Raw genomic sequence first — 20,033 nt, forward strand, 5'->3', positions numbered from 1 at the left:
CGTGCATTGGAACCTTTTCACTAGTACATGGTGTTGTACGCTGTCGGTAACTGAAAAGTGGACTTTAGATAAAGTCGGTCAGGCCTGTTTTTCGCATTCGGTACTGCATAAAAAATGCCATTGTGACTCGGTGTGGTTTATTGTCTAAAAGACATAATCTTTCTGGTATCTCCTCGACAAATTACTTCTGAACTCCTGAGAAATAAGGAGCGTACAACCAGAAATAATGTTTATGTCACGTGATAAAATAGGTTAAGCTTATTAGGACAACCACATTTTGAAAAAGAGGGAAAGATAACGGATTTACTTCCTGTCGATGATGAGGTAATTAGAGACGGAGCGCCAAGTTCTAGCTGGTGGGGGTAATAGGCTGTGTCTCTCTCAAAACAACCACTTCAGCATTTGCATTAAGCGTTTTAGGAAAACCACGGGAAACCTAAATCTGGATAGTCGATCGAGGATTCGAATCGTCGAATTCCCAAATACGAGTTCACTGCATTGCTTCTGAGACAAATCGCTGATGGAGCCCTGGAAATGCAAGCAACCGAAAAAGTGCTTCAATTGATTATTCTATTATTAGAGGAAAAGTAAGATCAGAGTTGAACGGTCTGTCGATATCGATGACATTAGTGACGGAGCTCAGGCCAGGACTGGGGAAGTAGGATCCCGTTGGAAATCTGCCGTGTTCTTTCAATGGAACCACCCCGGCATTCGCCTTAAGCCTTTTGGGAAAATCGCAGAAAACAGAAAACTGGACCTGTTCCTACAGCGTTATGCGCAGCGCTCTAGCTTGTGAGACAGGGAGTTGAACCAAATCGGGATCGAATAAGCTCGGCGGATTAACGACCGTGGGCTGGTGCACCGGAAAGCATGAATGTGCTTTTTAGGCGGTTTCCCACCTTCGTTCAGATAAATGCTGGGCTGATACCCAAATTACACCTAGCAGAATACGATACCCAAACAGTTAAAATACGATGACACACAGAACAAAGTTTACACGATTCACAGACAAATGCCGAATACGACTTCCGTCCCTTGTATCATCTTGACGACTACTGCATCACAAAGCTAAATAATGAAATAGAGTTTGCCAAATATTGAAAAGCCGGACCCCTTCTAGACGAGATGAAGGCTACCCGAAGAGTAAGAGTGGAAGACGGAAAATCTAAACATGGGTGGTCGGTCTGGTATTTCAACAGCAGCCCTCACTAATGAAAGCCCAGTTTCTTACCACGCACCACCTCCCCAGGTCTCATTAGATGGTGGTAGTGATGACAAAAAAAAAAAAAAAACAACAAATTTAGAATATTGGAGTTGTACTGAGAGTGTCTCAGATACAACAAGTTTATATGGTTACATCATGTGCACTAAGTACAAAGCGCCCACCAAAGACGCGTAATTGAAGCACTGCCCACTAAACTCACCTCATCATAAGTGTGATGCACGTCTACTCCACCATACAACCTTTGTTTTCTTTACTTATACTGGCATTTAGCAAGTGGAGTATTCCCCAACCTATGATTCACATAGTGATGAAATGCCTGCTGTCTGAACTACCATTGCAGTATGTCGATAGGCGGCTTCGCTGCTGCTAGGGTGAAGAGAAAAAAAAATGAGGTGTGAAGGGAAGCACTTGTCGTGTGAACTGATTCCCAAAATAATCTTTATGTCCCCAAGCGACAGGTTTCGATAGCTAAGAAATTACAAGGGAGAGCTGAAGAGTAACGCCTCCATACTTTTTATGCGAAAACGGTTAAAGCTTTATAAATTTAACTAACGTTATTAACATTCTCCACCTTTATTCTTCATGTCTGCAGCACTGCGCCACTACTGGGCTCCGTATAGTTGCGTGTAACATTGCGGTGCGTAACGTAGCTATGTTATGCGTGAGAGAGAGCGTGCCGTAATCCAGTTTCTAAGAGTTAGTGCGCACATGGAGCACCTTCTCCGTCAGCGGGGCAGTTCCAGGCCACACGCAAGAGCTGTGACGACTGCAGCAATTGGACGCCTTGGGTTCACTGTCATCGATCATCCTCCATACCGTACTGACTTGGCTCTATCCGATTTTCAACAGTTTCCAAAACCTGAAGAACACCTTCGAGGATTTTACTTTGATAGCGACGAAGCGGTGCAAGCAGGGGTGAGGATGAGGCTCCGTCAAGAAAGTAAAATATTCTGCACTGATGATGTAAGAAACTGGTCTCTCGTCGGGTGAAAAGTTTTCGTCGCCACGATGACATTGTTGAGAAACAGATATATAAATAGGAAGAACAAATGTCTAATGTTACTAAAGTTTGTTTCGATTGCTGCGCAAACACTATCTCCACGTATGCATACACCATAATTATTCTACCACTCAAACACTGGGGGCAGTGTCGTAGAACCGTTGCTATTCACAATATACATAAATGACCTTGTGGATAACATCGGAAGTTCACTGAGGCTTTTTGCGGATGATTCTGTAGTATCGTAGAACCGTTGCTATTCACAATATACATAAATGACCTTGTGGATAACATCGGGAGTTCACTGAGGCTTTTTGCGGATGATTCTGTAGTATATCGAGAGGTAGTAATAAAGGAAAATTCTACTGAAATGCAGGAGAATCTGCAGCGAATTGACGCATGGTGCATGGAATGGCAATTGAATCCCAATGTAGACAAGTGTAATGTGCTGCGAATACACAGAAAGAAAGATCCTTTGTAGTTTAACTACAATATAGCAGGTCAGCAACTGGAAGCAGTTAATTCCATAAATTAACTGGGAGTACGCATTAGGAGTGATTTAAAATGGAGTGACCATATAAAATTAATCATCGGTAAAGCAGATGCCAGACTGAGATTCATTGGAAGAATCCTAAGGAAATGCAATCCGAAAACAAAGGAAGTAGTTACAGTACACTTGTTCGCCCACTGCTTGAATACTGCTCACCGGTGTGGGATCCATACTAGATAGGTTTGATAGAAGAGATAGAGAAGATCCAACGGAAAGCAGCGCGCTTCGTTACAGGATCATTTAGTAATCGCGAAAGCGTTACGGAGATGATAGATAAACTCCAGTGGAAGACTCTGTAAGAGAGACGCTCAGCATCTCGGTACAAGCTTTTGTTGAAGTCTCGAGAACATAGCTTCACCGAGGAGTCAAGCAGTATATTGCTCCTTCCTACGTATATCTCGCGAAGAGACTATGAGGATAAAATCAGAGAGATTAGAGCCGACACAGAGGCAAACCGACAATCTTTCTTTCCACGAACAATACGGGACTGGAATAGAAGGGAGAACCGATAGAGGTACTCAAAGTACCCTCCGCCACACGCCGTCAGGTGGCCTGCTGAGTATGGATGTAGATGTAGAGGTAGATTGCTGCGCAAACAGTGTCTTCACGTAAGCGTACACCATAATTATTCTACTACGCAAACATTGGGGCTACAGGTTACACTCGTCTGGTATGAGACGTTCCCGGGGGATGGGGGGGGGGGGGGGTTCCACTGGGGCAGAACCGCACAATAACCCTGGGTTCGGTGTGGGGCGGCGGTGCGGTGGGTGGACTGCTGTGGCCTGTTGTGGGGCTGTGAACCACTGAGGGCTACGGCGGGACGAAGCCTCTCCGTCGTTTCTAGGTCTCCCTTTCAATACACAAAGTTTGTTTCATTTAAAAAGCCGTAAGAGTTTTCATACGAATAAATTCGGAGCAATTACTTTTCAGCACGTACTCGTACTACAAACAAGTGCTCCACTTCCCTCACTATTTTTCTCCTGTGCACTGTAGCGAAGTAGAGGGTCAGCATGCCCGCACTTTGGCTGAGCCCTCGCCTGTGGTTAATTGGGAGGTCGTTCCAAGGCGTGGCAGGCAGCGAAAGACGTCCCCGGAGGCTGATCAGAAAGCCTCCCCGGTGCATCTGACAAACAGGTTTCAGGCACTGTCTCTGGCTGAGCCAGATGCAGCTGCCTGCCCTATTTCAGAGTATGATTCTCGGCCTTCAAGGTCCGGGCAATCGCAGAGGGTGGGTTTATTGGTAGTTGGGAGCTCCAATGTTAGGCGCGTAATGGGGCACCTTAGGGATATGGCGGCTAAGGAGGGGAAGAAATCCAGTGTGCACTCCGTATGCATTCCGGGTGGAGTCATTCCTGATGTGGAAAGGGTCCTTCCGGATGCCATGAAGAGCACAGGGTGCAGCCAGCTGCAGGTGGTGGCACATGTCGGCACTAATGACATGTGTCGCTTTGGATCTGAGGAAATTCTCTCTCGATTCCAGCGGCTATCTGATTTGGTGAAGGCTGCCGGTCTTGCTTACGAGATGAAGGCAGAGCTCACCATTGCAGCATCGTTGACAGAACCGACTGCGGACCTTTGGTGCAGAGCCGGGTGGAGGGTCTGAATCAGAGGCTCAGACGGTTTTGCGACCGTGTTGGCTGCAGATCCCTTGACTTGCGCCATAGGGTGGTGGGGTTTCGGGTTCCGCTGAATAGGTCAGGAGTTCACTACACTCAGCTGGCGGCTACACGGGTAGCGCAGGCTGTGTGGCGTGGACTGGGCGGGTTTTTAGGTTAGAAGGCCTCGGGAAAGTACGGGGTGGGCTGCAGTCTCAAAGGATGCATGGCAAATACAGGACGTGCTTGGATCAAGGAACAGTCGGAATTGTAGTTGTAAATTGTTGTAGTTGTGCTGGAAAAGTCCCTGAGCTGAAATCATTATAGGTACAGAAAACTGGCTAAAGCCTGAAATAAGTTTTGCAGAAATTTTTACGAAGTCTCAGACGGTGTTCAGGAAAGATAGATTAGGCAGAAATGGTGGTGGAGTGTTTGTGTCTGTCAGTAGTGATTTATTTGTAGTGAAGTCGAAGTAGATACTCCGTGCGAATTGCTATGGGTGGAGGTTATACTTAACAGCCGAACTAAGTTAATAATTGGCTCCTACTACCGATCCCCAGACTTCGATGATATAGTCGCTGAACAGTTCAGAGAAAATTTGAGTCTCGTAACAAATAAATACCCCACTCATACGGTTATAGTTTGTGGGGACTTCAACCTTCCCTCGATGTGTTGGCAAAAATACTTGTTCAAAACCGGTGGTAGGCAGAGAACATCTTCCGAGATTGTCCTAAATTCTTTCTCCGAAAATTATTTCGAGCAGTTGGTCCACGAACCCACGCGAATTGTAAATGGTTGCGAAAACACACTTGACCTCTTAGCCACAAACAATCCAGAGCAAATAGAGAGCATCATGACTGATACAGGGATTAGTGATCACAAGGTCGCTGTAGCTAGGCTCAATACCGTTTCTTCCAAATCCACCAGAAACAAATGCAAATAATTTTATTTAAAAAAGCGGATAAAGTGTCACTAGAAGCCTTCCTAAGAGACAATCTCCATTCCTTCCGAACTGACTATGCAAATGTAGACGAGATGTGGCTCAAATTCAAAGATATAGTAGCAACAGCAATTGAGAGATTCATACCTCATAAATTGGTAAGAGATGGAACTGATCCCCCATGGTACACAAAACAGGTCCGAACGCTGTTGCAGAGGCAACGGAAAAAGCATGCGAAGTTCAGAAGAACGCGAAATCCTGAAAATTGGCTAAAATTTACAGACGCGCGAAATTTGGCACGGACTTCAATGTGAGATGCCTTTAATAGGTTCCACAACGAAAAATTGTCTCGAAATTTGGTAGAAAATCCGAAGAAATTCTGGTCGTATGTAAAGTACACAAGAGGCAAGACGCAGTCAATTCCTTCGCTGCACAGTGCCGATGGTACTGTTACCGACGACTGTGCCGCTAAAGCGGAGTTATTGAAGGCAGTTTTCCGAAATTGCTTCAGCAGGGAAGACGAGTGGAATATTCCAGAATTTGAAACACGAACAGCTGCTAGCATGAGTTTCTTAGAAGTAGATACCTTAGGGGTTGCGAAGCAACTCAAATCGCTTGATACGGGCAAGTCTTCAGGTCCAGATTGTATACCGATTAGGTTCCTTTCAGATTACGCTGATACAATAGCTCCCTACTTAGCAATCATATACAATAGCTCGCTCACCGATAGTTCTGTACCTACAGATTGGAAAATTGCGCAGGTGGCACCAGTGTTTAAGAAGGGTAGTAGCAGTAATCCATCGAACTACAGACCTATATCATTGACATCGGTTTGCAGTAGAGTTTTGGAGCATATACTGTATTCAAACATTATGAATCACCTCGAAGGGGACGATCTATTGATACGTAATCAGCATGGTTTCAGAAAACATCGCTCTTGTGCAACGCAGCTAGCTCTTTATTCGCACGAAGTAATGGCCACTATCGACAGGGGATCTCAGGTTGATTCCGTATTTCTGGATTTCCGGAAAGCTTTTGACACCGTTCCTCACAAGCGACTTCTAATCAAGCTGCGGGCCTATGGGGTATCGTCTCAGTTGTGCGACTGGATTCGTGATTTCCTGTCAGGAAGGTCGCAGTTCGCAGTAATAGACGGCAAATCATCGAGTAAAACTTAAGTGACATCAGGTGTTCCCCAGGGAACCGTCCTGGGATCTCTGCTGTTCCTGATCTATATAAATGGCCTGGGTGACAATCTGAGCAGTTCTCTTAGGTTGTTCGCAGATGATGCTGTAATTTACCGTCTATTAAGGTCATCCGAAGACCAGTATCAGTTGCAAAGCGATTTAGAAAAGATTTCTGTATGGTGTGGTAGGTGGCAGCTGACGCTAAATAACGAAACATGTGAGGTGATCCACATGAGTTCCAAAAGAAATCCGTTGGAATTCGATTACTCGATAAATAGTACAATTCTCAAGGCTGTCAATTCAACTAAGTACCTGGGTGTCAATATAACGAACAACTTCAGTTGGAAAGACCACATAGATAATATTGTGGGGAAGGCGAGCCAAAGGTTACGTTTCATTGGCAGGACACTTAGAAGATGCAACAAGTCCACTAAAGAGACAGCTTACACTACACTCGTTCGTCCTCTGTTAGAATATTGCTGCGCGGTGTGGGATCCTTACCAGGTGGGATTGACGGAGGACTTCGAAAGGGTGCAAAAAAGGGCAGCTCGTTTTGTATTATCACGTAATAGGGGAGAGAGTGTGGCAGATATGATACGCGAGTTGGGATGGAAGTCAGTAAAGCAAAGACGTTTTTCGTCGCGGCGAGATCTATTTACGAAATTTCAGTCACCAACTTTCTCTTCCGAATGCGAAAATATTTTGTTGAGCCCAACCTACATAGGTAGGAATGATCATCAAAATAAAATAAGAGAAATCAGAGCTCGAACAGAAAGGCTTAGGTGTTCGTTTTTCCCGCGCGGTATTCGGGAGTGGAATGGTAGAGGGATAGTATGACTGTGGTTCGATGAACCCTCTGCCAAGCACTTAAATGTGATTTGCAGAGTAGTCATGTAGATGTAGATGGCAGTTTACGTTGGGAGCATTTCGTCACTAGGTGTATCATTATAGTCCCAAAATACCAGGATAACCATGTAAATGATGTCAGCCGTCTAACTCCCAGCCAACCATTTATTCACCTTCCACCTAAAAAAATAGTGATTTCTGCATTAGAGCTAAAACGTGGCAGTAATTTGAATTACGTTTTGCGAGCTGCTCCCAAAAAAGACACATAACCATGCTACAAAAGTAGTATTACATGTAGCGTTTGGACAAACATATGGAAACACCAAATACACAAAACATAAGGAAGCCCATCGGCTTTCAAAACAGCTTCCTTTCGTCTTGGGATTGATAAAAGAAGATCCTGTGTGGTTTTCAAGGGAATCGTATAGCATTTTTCCTGCACATACTGCCAGGTTCAGGCAACTATGATGGAGATGGATACGATTTCGCAACTTTCTCTCCAGGCTACAAAGACTCAATGATACTGAGATTTGATTACTGTGGTGGCTAATAATGATAGCATAATTCGGTTTCATACCCACAAAAACAGTCCTGGAAGATGCAAGTTGTGTGAGCAGGGATCCTGTCCTCCTGGAACATAGCATAGCAGTTAGGGAACAAACCTTGTATCATGGGATGGACTTGATGAGCTAAACTGGTTACATAATCCTTGGCAGTATTGCGATCTTGCAGAACAGTCATGGGGCCCATGGAATACCACGATGGTGCTGCTCAAATCATCACCGAACCTCCGCCATATTTCACTCCTGGGACGTAAACGCGGCCATAAGTAGGAAACATTGTGGAACAATGCTCCATTACCCGTGTTTTACAGCTACGGCACCACATTTTCCTGTAACGGGCATTCGCACCACTATAGGTGTAGCTTTGTAATTCAATCTTGCCCTGTAGTTCGCTGCTTAAGCTCCCTTCGTGTTGTTTTGCTACTGACAGCAGTTCTGCAGTGGTTTTTGCAGCTGCCGTCCTCTTATTTTTCGTCTCAGTCTTCTTCAGTGACCGTCCGTCACGACCACTAAGCACATACTTTCGTCTGCGTTGTGATTCAGCTGATGATGTTTCCTCCGCCTTTCCAGTATGCGGTATAAAACGCCTACAAGGTGAATCTTGAAGCACCAAACACATCGGCTCCCTTGGTTACGAAGCACCAACAATTTGCCCACGTTCGGCTTCAGTCGGGTTTGACGTATTCACTCAGCACTACACAGGACACTGTTCTGACCACGACTGACACTTGCAACTTGTTGAGGACATTTCACAGATGCCGTTCGTGGTCAAATACAGCAGCGCAGAATGCAGACTTGGCTGGCTTCTGCATTTATGTTCAAGCACGCATTTCTCGCGGTCTTTCCATATTTTTGTCCAATCCCTGTAGTTCCAGCCATTATAATGGTGCGGACTTCTGTTAAAGCTTTGTTGGGAATATTTGTCTGTATGAAAGTTTTCGCTGTTTTATTGAAAGCGAATTGCTACTTATGCCTGAATAACATATTTCAAACTCCCTAGAGGGTCATATAGATTTCACCTGTATTCTTTATTTTCGCACTAATTGCCTCCAAGAAGTCTGCTCATTGCAGATTAGCATATAATAATGAAACAGCTATGACAAAGTAAAATAAATATTAGCTCGTAATGAAATAAAAATGCGAAGTTTCCTTAGTCGTTAAATGAATGAACTATTTATACAGGGTGGGGCAAATAAAAGTGGCCCGGACGAGTGGATGCGACTGGACATGGACGTAGGCATATAACCTCACCACCTAATACGCACACCACGTGTTCGCCCGCCACGTGATCCACACCGGTTCAGAGTGTAGTGCGGGCTGTCAGTGTGAGTGCAGCAGTGCAAAGCGGGCGACGGTGCTCACCATTACTGGTTAGGAACTAAACATCTATGGTCCATAGAACGCTAACACGACAGTACTGGCGAGCCCCTGCAACACAGTTACTACTGGAAACCCAGATGTGCGACCAGCCGAAAAACAGGCAACCACAGGGAAGCCGTACTGTACACAGCATGCAAACCAGCCACACACACCCCCTACACCGTCCGTGAGCCGATCTATGACCGATCGCCCACTAATCTACAACGACCTTGAACTGTTGCAGGGACGCAGCAACCGCAGCAAGCGCCGCAACAAGCTCCAGCAACGACAAAGGTAACGATGCACGATACCTCGAATTAACATAACCGCACCTTGCATGCTCTGTCGCAGCTAGCAAGCCGCTACTGCCCTTACTACCCGTCCTACTGTCGCAGAGGTTTTTTTCCCTTGGCTCTTGCCTTGGCACTTTTTTTCCTCTGCCCTTACAACCGCTACCCTTCAATCGTTTTCGACCACTTCTATCTCCTGATGGACCATGTTAATGAGTAATCTTACTCAGACGCATGGATAACATCACAGCCGCATCCTGTGACGCCTGATTCAAAAACTAACATGTTTACGGAGGTGACAGTAGAACTTTTGGTTTGGTCACCACGTTGGTGTGGGCGTGGAGGGGCCCCATCCTTTGTGCTCACAGTGGAGCAGTGACTGTTCGTTGTGGAAAGTTACGAGACAGCAAAGTCGTGGAAACGGTGTGGTCAGTTGTGTGTTGAGAAGTTTAATGGTCTCAGAGTGCTAACAAAGAGTGCCATGCAACGCTCAATCCGAAAATGGCGTCAGACGGGATCAATTTTCAAGAAGTCAAGAAGCATTCAATAACGTGCCCGCACACCGGAAAATGCTTCAGAGTCTTACCAAATCAACCCGACGCCTGCCGCAAGAGACCGGCGTATCACGTCGATAATGCGGACAAATACTCCACCTCGACCAGCGCATGCGTCCCTACCGAGTGTCTGTTCAAAAAATGGCTCCGAGCACTATCGGACTTAACTTCTGAGGTCATCAGTCCCCTAGAACTTAGAACTACTTGAACCTAACTAACCTAAGGACATCACACACACCCATGCCCGAGGCAGGATTCCAACCTGCGACCGTAGCGGTCGCGCGGTTCCAGACTGTAGCGCCTAGAACCGCTCGGCCACCCCGGCCGGCCCGAGTGTCTGTTGATCATGCTTTAAAACCAGCAGATGCTCCTCAGGGCCTCCAGTTTTGTGAGTGGCTGTTCACTGAGATAACCACGAATGGCTTGGACATGGCTCTGTTCTTTGTGTCTGACGAACCCTGGTTCCACCTGAGTGATTATTTCAACACATAGAATCACAGGTTCTGGGCAGCGGAGAATCCGCATAACTTCCACGAAACACCACTGCGTGATCAGATGGGTCGTGTTTGATGTGTAGTGTCTGCGCGCCGCATTTTGTCCCATCTTCTGTCATGAGATCCTGACTTTGACGCGTAACATTGCCAATATTTTGAAACCATATGTGGCAGCATTAACAGAGCAGGTAAAGATCTACAGTTACAACAGGATGGAGCTGGTCGAATCTTGGAGCACATTTATAAATCTTCATGCCTGGCAGAGTTGTTAGCAGAGGTCAGTCTGGTCGCGGCCCTAGCTGGCCATCCAGGTCACCTGATCTGACAGGATACGATTACTTTGTGTGGGAAGCTCTCAAGTGTAAAGTTTATTGCAACAACCCTCAGAGTCTTCGAGAACTGCAGCAGAGCATTTGGGTTGAGACTGCGGCAGTTTCAGGAGTTCAGTTTCGACCCAGCTTCAGCAACTTGCTGAGCAGTGCCCAAAAGTGCCAGGAAATGAATGGTGATCACTTTCAACACCTGCTGCTGTGTAGAAAGCTCTCAAGTATACAGTGTATTGCAACAACCCCCCTAGCCTTCGATAACTGCAACAGAACATTTGGGTTGAGACTGCAGCAATTTCAGGAGACCAGTTTCGGCCCACCTACAGCAACTTGCAGACCATGCCCATAAGTGCCAGGAAATGAATAGTGGTCACTTTCAACATCTGCTGCAGTGTGGGAAGCTCTCTAGTGTACAGTGTATTGCAACAAGCCCCGAAGTCTTCGAGAACTGCAGCAGAACATTTAGGTTGAGACTGCAGCAGTTTCAGGAGTCCAGTTTCGACCCACCTTCAGCAACTTGCTGATCAGTGCACGAAAGTGCCAGGAAATGAATGGTGGTCACTTTCAACATCTGCTGCAGTAGGTTAGCAGTGTATTTCCTTTCCTCTGCTGTATTTCTTTGTACCCTGAAACTCTGTTCTCCGGGTCACTTTTATTTGCCCATCCTGAATTATTGAATAGTGATGCTTTGATAAAAATCTGTTTTACTGCTTCGTCTTCCATTGTAAGTTATACCATCGTACGTGAAATTGTAATAGGAAAGGAAATTATTTGGATCCACAATGAATGCCACGGCCGAGATCGATTCAGATTTTTTCCTTGTGGCGGAATTAACTGTGAAGAACACGGACTACTGGCTGTGTAATTTTCTAAGGCTAGCACTGAAGTGTGCTTGCAGGGAGACGCAGGCCTCGCGGGTACTCACTTGAAGAAGTCCTCCTTGCAGAAGACCTGGCCGTTGCGCGCGAAGCACTTGTCGCTCAGCTGGCCACTGCACTCGCTGCACTTGAGGCACTTGGCGTGCCACGTGCGGTCCAGCACCTTCAGGATGAACCTGTCCAGGATGAGCTGCTGGCAGCCGCCGCACTTGGGGATGCTCGCTGCAACAGCACGACGGGGACACGTTCAGACTGGCGGGCAGCGTAATGCGTTCTACATACTGTATATAGCATTACCAGGGTTACACATCAGGTCGTAATTATCACTTACTTTTTTTTTTGTTTATAGGCACATGTTGTATAGTTTGGCTCTAGCAAAGGGAAAGGCGTCAGAGAGGCAATTCTGACGTTGCAGTTGATAGTGGAAGCCAGACTAAAGAAAAATCGAGACACGTTCAAAGGATTTGTCAACCTGGAAAAGGCGTTCAACTGTGTCAAATGGTGCAAGATGTTCAAAATTCTGAGGAAAACTAGGGGTAAGCTATAGGGAAAGAGGGTCGATATACAAAATGTACTAGAACCAAGAGGGAACAATGAAATGATGATGTTTGGTTCGTGGGGCGTTCAACTGCGCGGTTATTAGCGCCCGTACAAATTCCCAACCTCAGTCCAGTCTCGAAGCTTTCATGAGTGTTGATGAAATGATGAGAACAACACAAACACCCAGTGATCCCGAAGCAGGTGAAAATCTCTGACCCCGCCGGGAATCGAACGCGGGACTCCATGCTCGGGAAGCGAGAATGCGACCGCGAGACCACGAACTGCGGACGGGGACAATAAGAGAGGAAGACCATGAACGAAGTCCTCGGATTGAAACTGGTGTAAGACAGGGATGTAGGCTTTCGCCGCTACTGTTCAATATGTACATGAAAGAAGGAATGGTGGAAATAAAAGAAAGTTTCAGGAGTGGAATTCAAATTCAAGGTGAAAGGATATCAATGATATGATTCGCTGGTGACTAGCACTGGCAGAAAGGGCATTCATGAGCAAAAGAAGTCTGCTAGTATCAAACATGGGTATTAATTTGTAGAGGAAATTTCTGAGAATGTACGTTCGGAGCACAGCATCGTATTATAGTGAGAGATCAACTGTGGGAAAATCAGAACAAAAGGGAATCGAAGCATTTGAAACGTAGCGCTACAGAAGACTGCTGAAAATTAAGTGGACAGAGAAGATAAGGAATCAGGAGGTTCCCCGCAGAAACGGCAAGGAAAGGAATATATGGAAAACACTGATAAGAAGGAGGGACAGAATAGTAGGACATCTGGTAAAAGACATCAAGGAATAATTTACATAGTAATAGAGGGGGCTGTAGAGGGTAAAAACTGATGAGGAAAACAGAGACTAGCAAAGAACTGAGGAGAGAGATTGCAAGTGCTACTCTGAGATGAAGAGGTTGGCGCATGAGAGGAATTCGTGCTTGGCCGCATCAAACAAGTCAGAAAACCCATGATTTAAAAGAAAAGTACATGTCTGCATTGCTGCTACACATTTTAATCCTGGCGCCACTAAGTACCGTAGCGCGCAACTAGATGAAGAAAATAAAATGTCTCAGCCCTTCACTTTCTCCACGGGCTCCCATATTTTGGTCTGGTTCGTCTAGTGGCATGATACGGCACTCGGCGCCAGCATTTCAATGTGTACCTGGACTGCAGATGTGTACGGGTGGATACAATTAAAAGTGCAGCTGCCCATAGAGGTCCATTGTGGCAGCGAGTTCTGGGTAGATTATCGTAATGTGTTAATGCGGAACCGATTCACACAGGAAAAAAATTAGTTCCAATTTTGGCCACTAGGTGCAAATCTGCCACTGTGAATGTAAGAAAAAATGGTAAGTAAGCTGTTTAGGTTTCTATGTCGGTAACGCCACATAGCGCTCTGTATGAAAATCACTGACTGTGCTGTGTGCAATCTGTGGCTGTTTGGCATTGCTGGAGTTTCGCTATTGTAGTGTTGGGCAGTTGGATGTGAACAGCGTGTAGCGATGCGCAGTTGGAGGTGAGCCGCCTGCACTGGTGGATGTGGGGAGAGAGATGGCAGAGTTTTGAGAGCGGACGATCTGGACGTGTGTCCGTCAGAAAAAGGAAATTTGTAAAATTGGATGTCATGAACGTTCTCCCTCAAACTCTTTCATTTGCTAACTATGCCTATCAGTAGTTAGTGCCTTCAGTAGTTAGAATCTTTTATTTAGCTGGCAGTGTTGGCGCTCGCTGTATTGCAGTGGTTTGAGTAACGAAGATTTTTGTTAGGTAAGTGATTCATGTAAGGTATAGGTTATTGTTAGTCAGGGCCATTCTTTTGTGGGGATTATTGAAAGTCAGATTGCGTTGCGCTAAAAATATTGTGTCAGTTTAGTGATGATCAGAATAAGTAATGAGAGAGCTGTCTGAGTACGTAGAGTTTTGCTCAGCTGTTTGGAAATCAAGTAATGTAGAAGTTTACCAGCACAGTCATTTATAAATTTTTGTAAGGGGATGTTTCACAATATATAAATTTTTCTATACGTATTGGATTAGGATCGGAACGTGGGCAGAAAACGTCAAACAAGTGTGAAAGACATGACGTTGATTTTGTTATTAACTGCCGCTTACACAGTTTGTTCAATAAGAGCGCCAAAGACGTCAACGACATGCTGTACAGCGCCAGATTTGCACATAGTGGCTACAAGTGAAAGAAATTTTTTCCAGTCTAAGTCAGCTCCGCAGTACCAGATTAAGTATCGGTCCCATACTCTGTTATAACCTACACTGCCACTTACTTATAACCACCCGGTACCTACAACCAAACAAAAATTAAGAGAATTTTTTATTTTTTATTTCTTTACTCTTGAGGTGATAATTAAAACTTTATGAGTACCCTGCTCCTTGCGCGTCAGATATGTGAACAACTGTATAACTATTTTCCAAATTACTATTCTAGGCCTAATTTTCAACACAACATGGAAGTAACATTTCATAGCTGAGTTGTATAACATGTCGATGGCAGGTAATGAAAATCTCATATGTCTGTGAAAGTCCTTATTTCCAGTAACCAGTATCTCTTTTATCAAACAGAGATTAGAAAGCGCATGAATTTCTCTAATCTGACGATAACTGGCCTTCTTATACATAGTTTCAATTGTAGAAGCTTTATCTCTATCGCTTTATATAAGTTTTAAGAAACCGTCTTTGCTTCTCCTGTAAAATTCAGCAAAATGGATTACGCGGTTTTCATTCCCTGCTTATCGATGTGTCTATAGCATTATACAGTGTTTCTCATTTATGATGGGCACCGCTAGTAACTATTTGTCCAGAAGTAAAATTAAAAATGTATCAAGCAGATATTGTTCACATATCATCGGGACATTACCCAGCATAACTGCTTTCCTTCTAAAATTATTCATTACAAAGATAAGAACAGCAGTACGTTTTTTTCAAACAGCACCCTGTATAATTTATTCGGCAATCCACTTCCTCTCCTCAAGACTGAGACGGGCATATTTTAGCCCCCTTTGATGTTTATGTAACAGACTTCCCCACTAATATGATATCTCATAGGAAACATTAAGAAACTATACATATTTTTTCGTTGTTTCCTTTCTTTTAAATTTCCTTTAGTCATTTTGTGACGTTCTAAATGCGATTATGTGATATGAAATCGTTAAGTAAATTAATACCGGTTTTTTTGGTTGTAATAGTATTTTGATCGTATCTGTGTATAATGTCTATGAGTTTCTGGAAGCTTCGGTTCAAGAGGGAAAGTGGTATCCGTGTGAAAGTTTTACGAAAGCAAGAGAGATAATTTATGAGCAAATTAGTTCAAGGAGGGACTCAGCAATGTTAAAACAGGCGGTTGTGGTAAATCAAATTACTTGTAGAGAAGGCAGTTATATTTCGTTAAGAAAAATGTTTCTGAGCGGTTTTGGTCGGAAGGCGAAATTTGGAAAAAGGGAACGTGCAGACTAGAAGAAGAGGAGACCAAAGCAGGAGGGTGGAAGTGTTGAGTCGATCGGTCGCGTGCGTGATGGGAATCGGTAAAAAGTTTCGTTAAACTGTGGAGAAAAGAGTGGTTTTAGCAGTTCTTACAGAGCAAAAGGTTTGGAGGAAATCAAGGTAGAAATATTGAGACGGAGAACGTCATTATTTTTCGCGAGGAAATGCGAGTAGAACATGGAACATCCCAGAAGATGGCTGCTGCACTGGTTTTGCTACAGGTTGCAAAAACTGTAGCAGAGTAAAGAAATTTATTTTGGAGTCGACGCAGGAGAGGAAGCGCAAGAGTAGAAGGCATCGGGAGTAGAAAGAAGGAATTACAGGCAAGATCATCGCAGAAGACGACTCAGAGCGAAGAAGATACCGAAGAGGCATAAAACCTATTTATAGAATCAGCAGCAGTCAGGTTAGGAGAGTGCCACTGTGTCGTGACGTATTCCAAGCAACCAACAAAACTAATCTGCGAGTTATTGAAGGACAGACAGAGACTATGTATTTTATTGTTGTACGGATTTTCGAGTGAAATTTGACCTGTTGTGTCCTCTGCTCCGAACTGCGAATCGGGTTGTTCTTAACTGTATTTAGAAGTGAGTGAGGACCAAACTTCCGATTGCTTATTTTGAATTGAGAATAATAAAGCGACGACTTGATATTAAATTGGACAGCCAGTAAGTTTTCATTACTGAATGTGAAAATTTCGTATTCGTAATTTTAACACAACAAATCCCTTCCCGCACTTGTCGAACCAGTTTTGTTTTATTTACAATGTGTCCTGTTACGGAAAAGCACACGGAGCCACAACTTAATTTTATTTCAGTTTTTGTGATTAATTTTTATAAGTAACGAGGCAGTCATCGCCATCTTAATACAGCTCAGCGAAAATCGAGTACAGAAAAACATCGACTACAGAGAACCACGCTGCAATCTTCACGAGGTAGGCTACATCTGTGACTCGGCGATCAACATGTAGCTATTTGTGTTGCTGTGTCGTACATCACAGACCCCAACAAACATCATATTAGAGTACCCACACGTAAAGACCCGTATCAGTATTCCTTAAGACGATAATTGACCGATAGTGTATTAATTACTTTCGCAACACACGTAGATTTCTCCCACTGTCAGAACTTTACAAACAGTTAACATAAAGCACCACTTCAGTCTTCATGATTTAGACAAGTATAGTAGCAGTGCCTGTACGGAAGTGTTTACGAAGTGCTTATATTAAAGTAAAATTTAATATTGATTTGCCGGAATTTTCAATTACTAAACCGAGTCTGTTATGAGAAAGAACTTGTTCCGAAGTGTAACAGCCCATCTCCTCTCGTTGCACCCTCGCTCTGTAACTACAGAGGTGTTTTCGAAGTTATTATGAATAAGGTGGAAAATAATCTTAATTTACCGGAGCTTACAAGTTCATAACTTTGCCTGTCGTGAGAGAGAACTCATTGTGAAGTATGGCAGAACATTTTACGTGTCACATTCTACGGAAGTCCTATTAACTCTCACTGCTTTCAAGTACTAATCAGTACAATCTAACTCCAACTAGGATTCAGATAGTCGAATGCTGCTAGCCCATACAGTAATTAACATTTGGTTATTAGGATCGACCTGAGCTATGCCCACGCTGATCTGTCAATCCACGCCAGCAAACCTATTCTTTTCACTTACTCTATTTACATAAAACTTATTTGAATTTACCTACCCATACGTCTACTTTTCGTACCAAACAGCTAACATAAAGTAGCACTGTCAACTGTGTGAACTTTTTTATTAACGTAATGTTTATGTGCTTGGTATCCTGCGATACGTCATCGAACAGGTCTTGAGGACAGAAAGTGGACTACTGAAGATAAACAATGAGTGATATTTAAAAAAGACGTACTGCTGTTCATATCTTCGTAACGAACGAGGCTACAAGACAGGCAATCATGCTAGTTAGTGCCCCCCGACAGATAACCAGCATTTGCCTGATACCTCTGTTTAATTTCGCTCCTGGACAAAAAGTTATTCTGGGCGCTCGTATGGAACGAACGTAATATTAAACGTCTAATTATCTGCAATTAAGATCAGACATAGTAATAAACAAAAACCCATAAAAACAGCACAGAAAGTGATACAAGTTTTGATAAGGCAAAAATAAACAAACTGTATCTTGTAGAAGATGGAATTTCTCTCCAACATATTCGAAGAGATGACAGTAAGGCGCCGGGCACGTCGCATCGATTTAAAAGTTTGTTGGTTCAAATGTTTCTGAGCACTATGGGACTTAACATCTATGCTTATCAGTCCCCTAGAACTTAGAACTACTTAAACCTAACTAACCTAAGCACACAACACCCAGTCATCACGAGGCAGAGAAAATCCCTGACCCCGCCGGGAATCGAACCTGGGAACCCGGGCGTGGGAAGCGAGAACGCTACCGCACGACCACTAGCTGCGGACAAAAGTTTGTTGGGAAGCTATTGAAAAACAATAATAATAGGCTTTGACTTAGGTAAGGAACGTTGTCCAACATTTAAATTCACGAACCTGTCACCTTCGGGCGTTGTGGCATAACAGATCACACCCGGACGTGAATTACAAAGTGACCTTTCGGACGTGAGTTCTTGCTGTAGCTAGCAGTTAGCTTTGTAGAACCGACATGCTTGGAGAAACTCTCTCTTGGGCTGTGCACTTCGTTTTGTTTACAGAAAAAGAGAATATTCGGGCTCTCCTATGGACAAGACCAGTCTGGTAGCAAGCGGCTCATGCCCAACAGCTGGGCCTGCGGCTGGGGGACTGAGTAGAGGAAAACTACCGGGAAATCGCGTTGCGGCAGCACCACTCGCTCAGGCAAAGCATCCAAACTAGCACCCAAACGATCTGCGAGTAAATTCGAGGCTTCTATCAACAAATGGCTGAGCAGGGCGTTTCTCTGTCTTGTGGGTATTCCAGGAGTTGCGAAATAGGTGGTGAGTATGTAGAGAAAGGTCTAATGTTGCTCACAAAGAACAAATATCCCCTTCGTTCCGCCAGCGCAGCCCGCCGAAAGCCGCCTACACAGGTATGATCTTATCCTAATGTATGTGTGGACGTCATTGTGTGACGAAAAAGGTCTACAAAATGTGGCAGACATTCGTTACTGCAAACAGCAAAGAAGTGTTCATCCCTTCACCTCCCCTCCTCCACTACAACTTGCATAAGCATCCCCATCCCGCTCACTGTGTCTCAGTCGTAATCATGCATCGAAGTAGAACATCTTCAACCCTTATGACTACAGTGTGGTAAATATTTTTTTTCGGTTTAAATAAGGGGACATCCATTAATTGGGTGAGTTCAAAGTGGAGGAGGGGATCCGGATAAATCTCACCAAATCTCGTTTAAAGGGGGGTGGGGGGTGGGGGGGACGGCACTGGAAATCCTTCGTCAAGTTTTAAATTTTGAGAATATACATTATTATAACAGATAAGATTTTGTTTGTGTAATTAATGCCGATCATAGACAAAATTAAAGTGCCTACCAATAATTAAGGTCTCACTGAACTGAACTGGACGTTTTACACGCGCCGATATCCGGGATTCTCCAATTTGAAGCAAATGCCGCACAATTATTAGATTTCATTCGATTGCGTGTCAGTCAGTGAGGTAGTCGTGATATTGCAACGAATATGAAGCCGATATTTTGTGTTCAATATGAATTTGCATCAAAAATTTTGCAGGGCGTCTGTTAAGCAGAATGCCGACAAGTCGAAACGCATGTGGAAGCAAGAAGTTAATCGTTTATGGGAGGACGTTAAGCGGAAGTTCACCGACAAGAATTCTCTTAGTGATAATGTAAATCAAGAGATTGAAAAATTACTTAAAAGGAAGGCACAAACAATGTTGCCCTTTCATTTGCAAAATACTCGAAAGTAAAGGTTCAGTGACATTTTATGCATATAACTGCCAATACAAGGTTAGTTTTTTACGGATCCGTCAAAACGGTTAATACTGTTTTCGTGGAGCCTTTTTGTTCGTCTGTGTCTGTCCGTCTGAACACTATTCAGCGTTAGCATGCTTAAAATGAAATATTTTAAATTACTTGTAAAAAAAAGAAGGGTTAGTACACTTTGTAAATAAAATATGGTTTATTAAAGTGTCTTAATAAATGTGTAAAACCAATAAAAATAATTTTTACGTACTTTTATCCAACTGCGGGGTAAACCTCACAGCTG

The 20,033-nt window shown here is 44.0% G+C and overlaps 1 protein-coding gene across 1 annotated transcript in view; it reads right to left on the reverse strand.

Moving 5' to 3' along the window:
• The window catches only part of LOC126190991 (LIM/homeobox protein Lhx3), a 202,036-nt gene that overhangs the window by 175,246 nt on the left and 6,757 nt on the right, over positions 1-20,033 (reverse strand). The window contains exon 2 of the mRNA XM_049931668.1: positions 11,855-12,029. Within this exon, the coding sequence (XP_049787625.1) occupies positions 11,855-12,029 (175 nt within the window). The remainder of the gene's footprint in view (positions 1-11,854; positions 12,030-20,033) is intronic.

The sequence above is a fragment of the Schistocerca cancellata genome, chromosome 6 (assembly GCF_023864275.1).
Source record: "Schistocerca cancellata isolate TAMUIC-IGC-003103 chromosome 6, iqSchCanc2.1, whole genome shotgun sequence".
Lineage (NCBI taxonomy): Eukaryota > Metazoa > Arthropoda > Insecta > Orthoptera > Acrididae > Schistocerca > Schistocerca cancellata.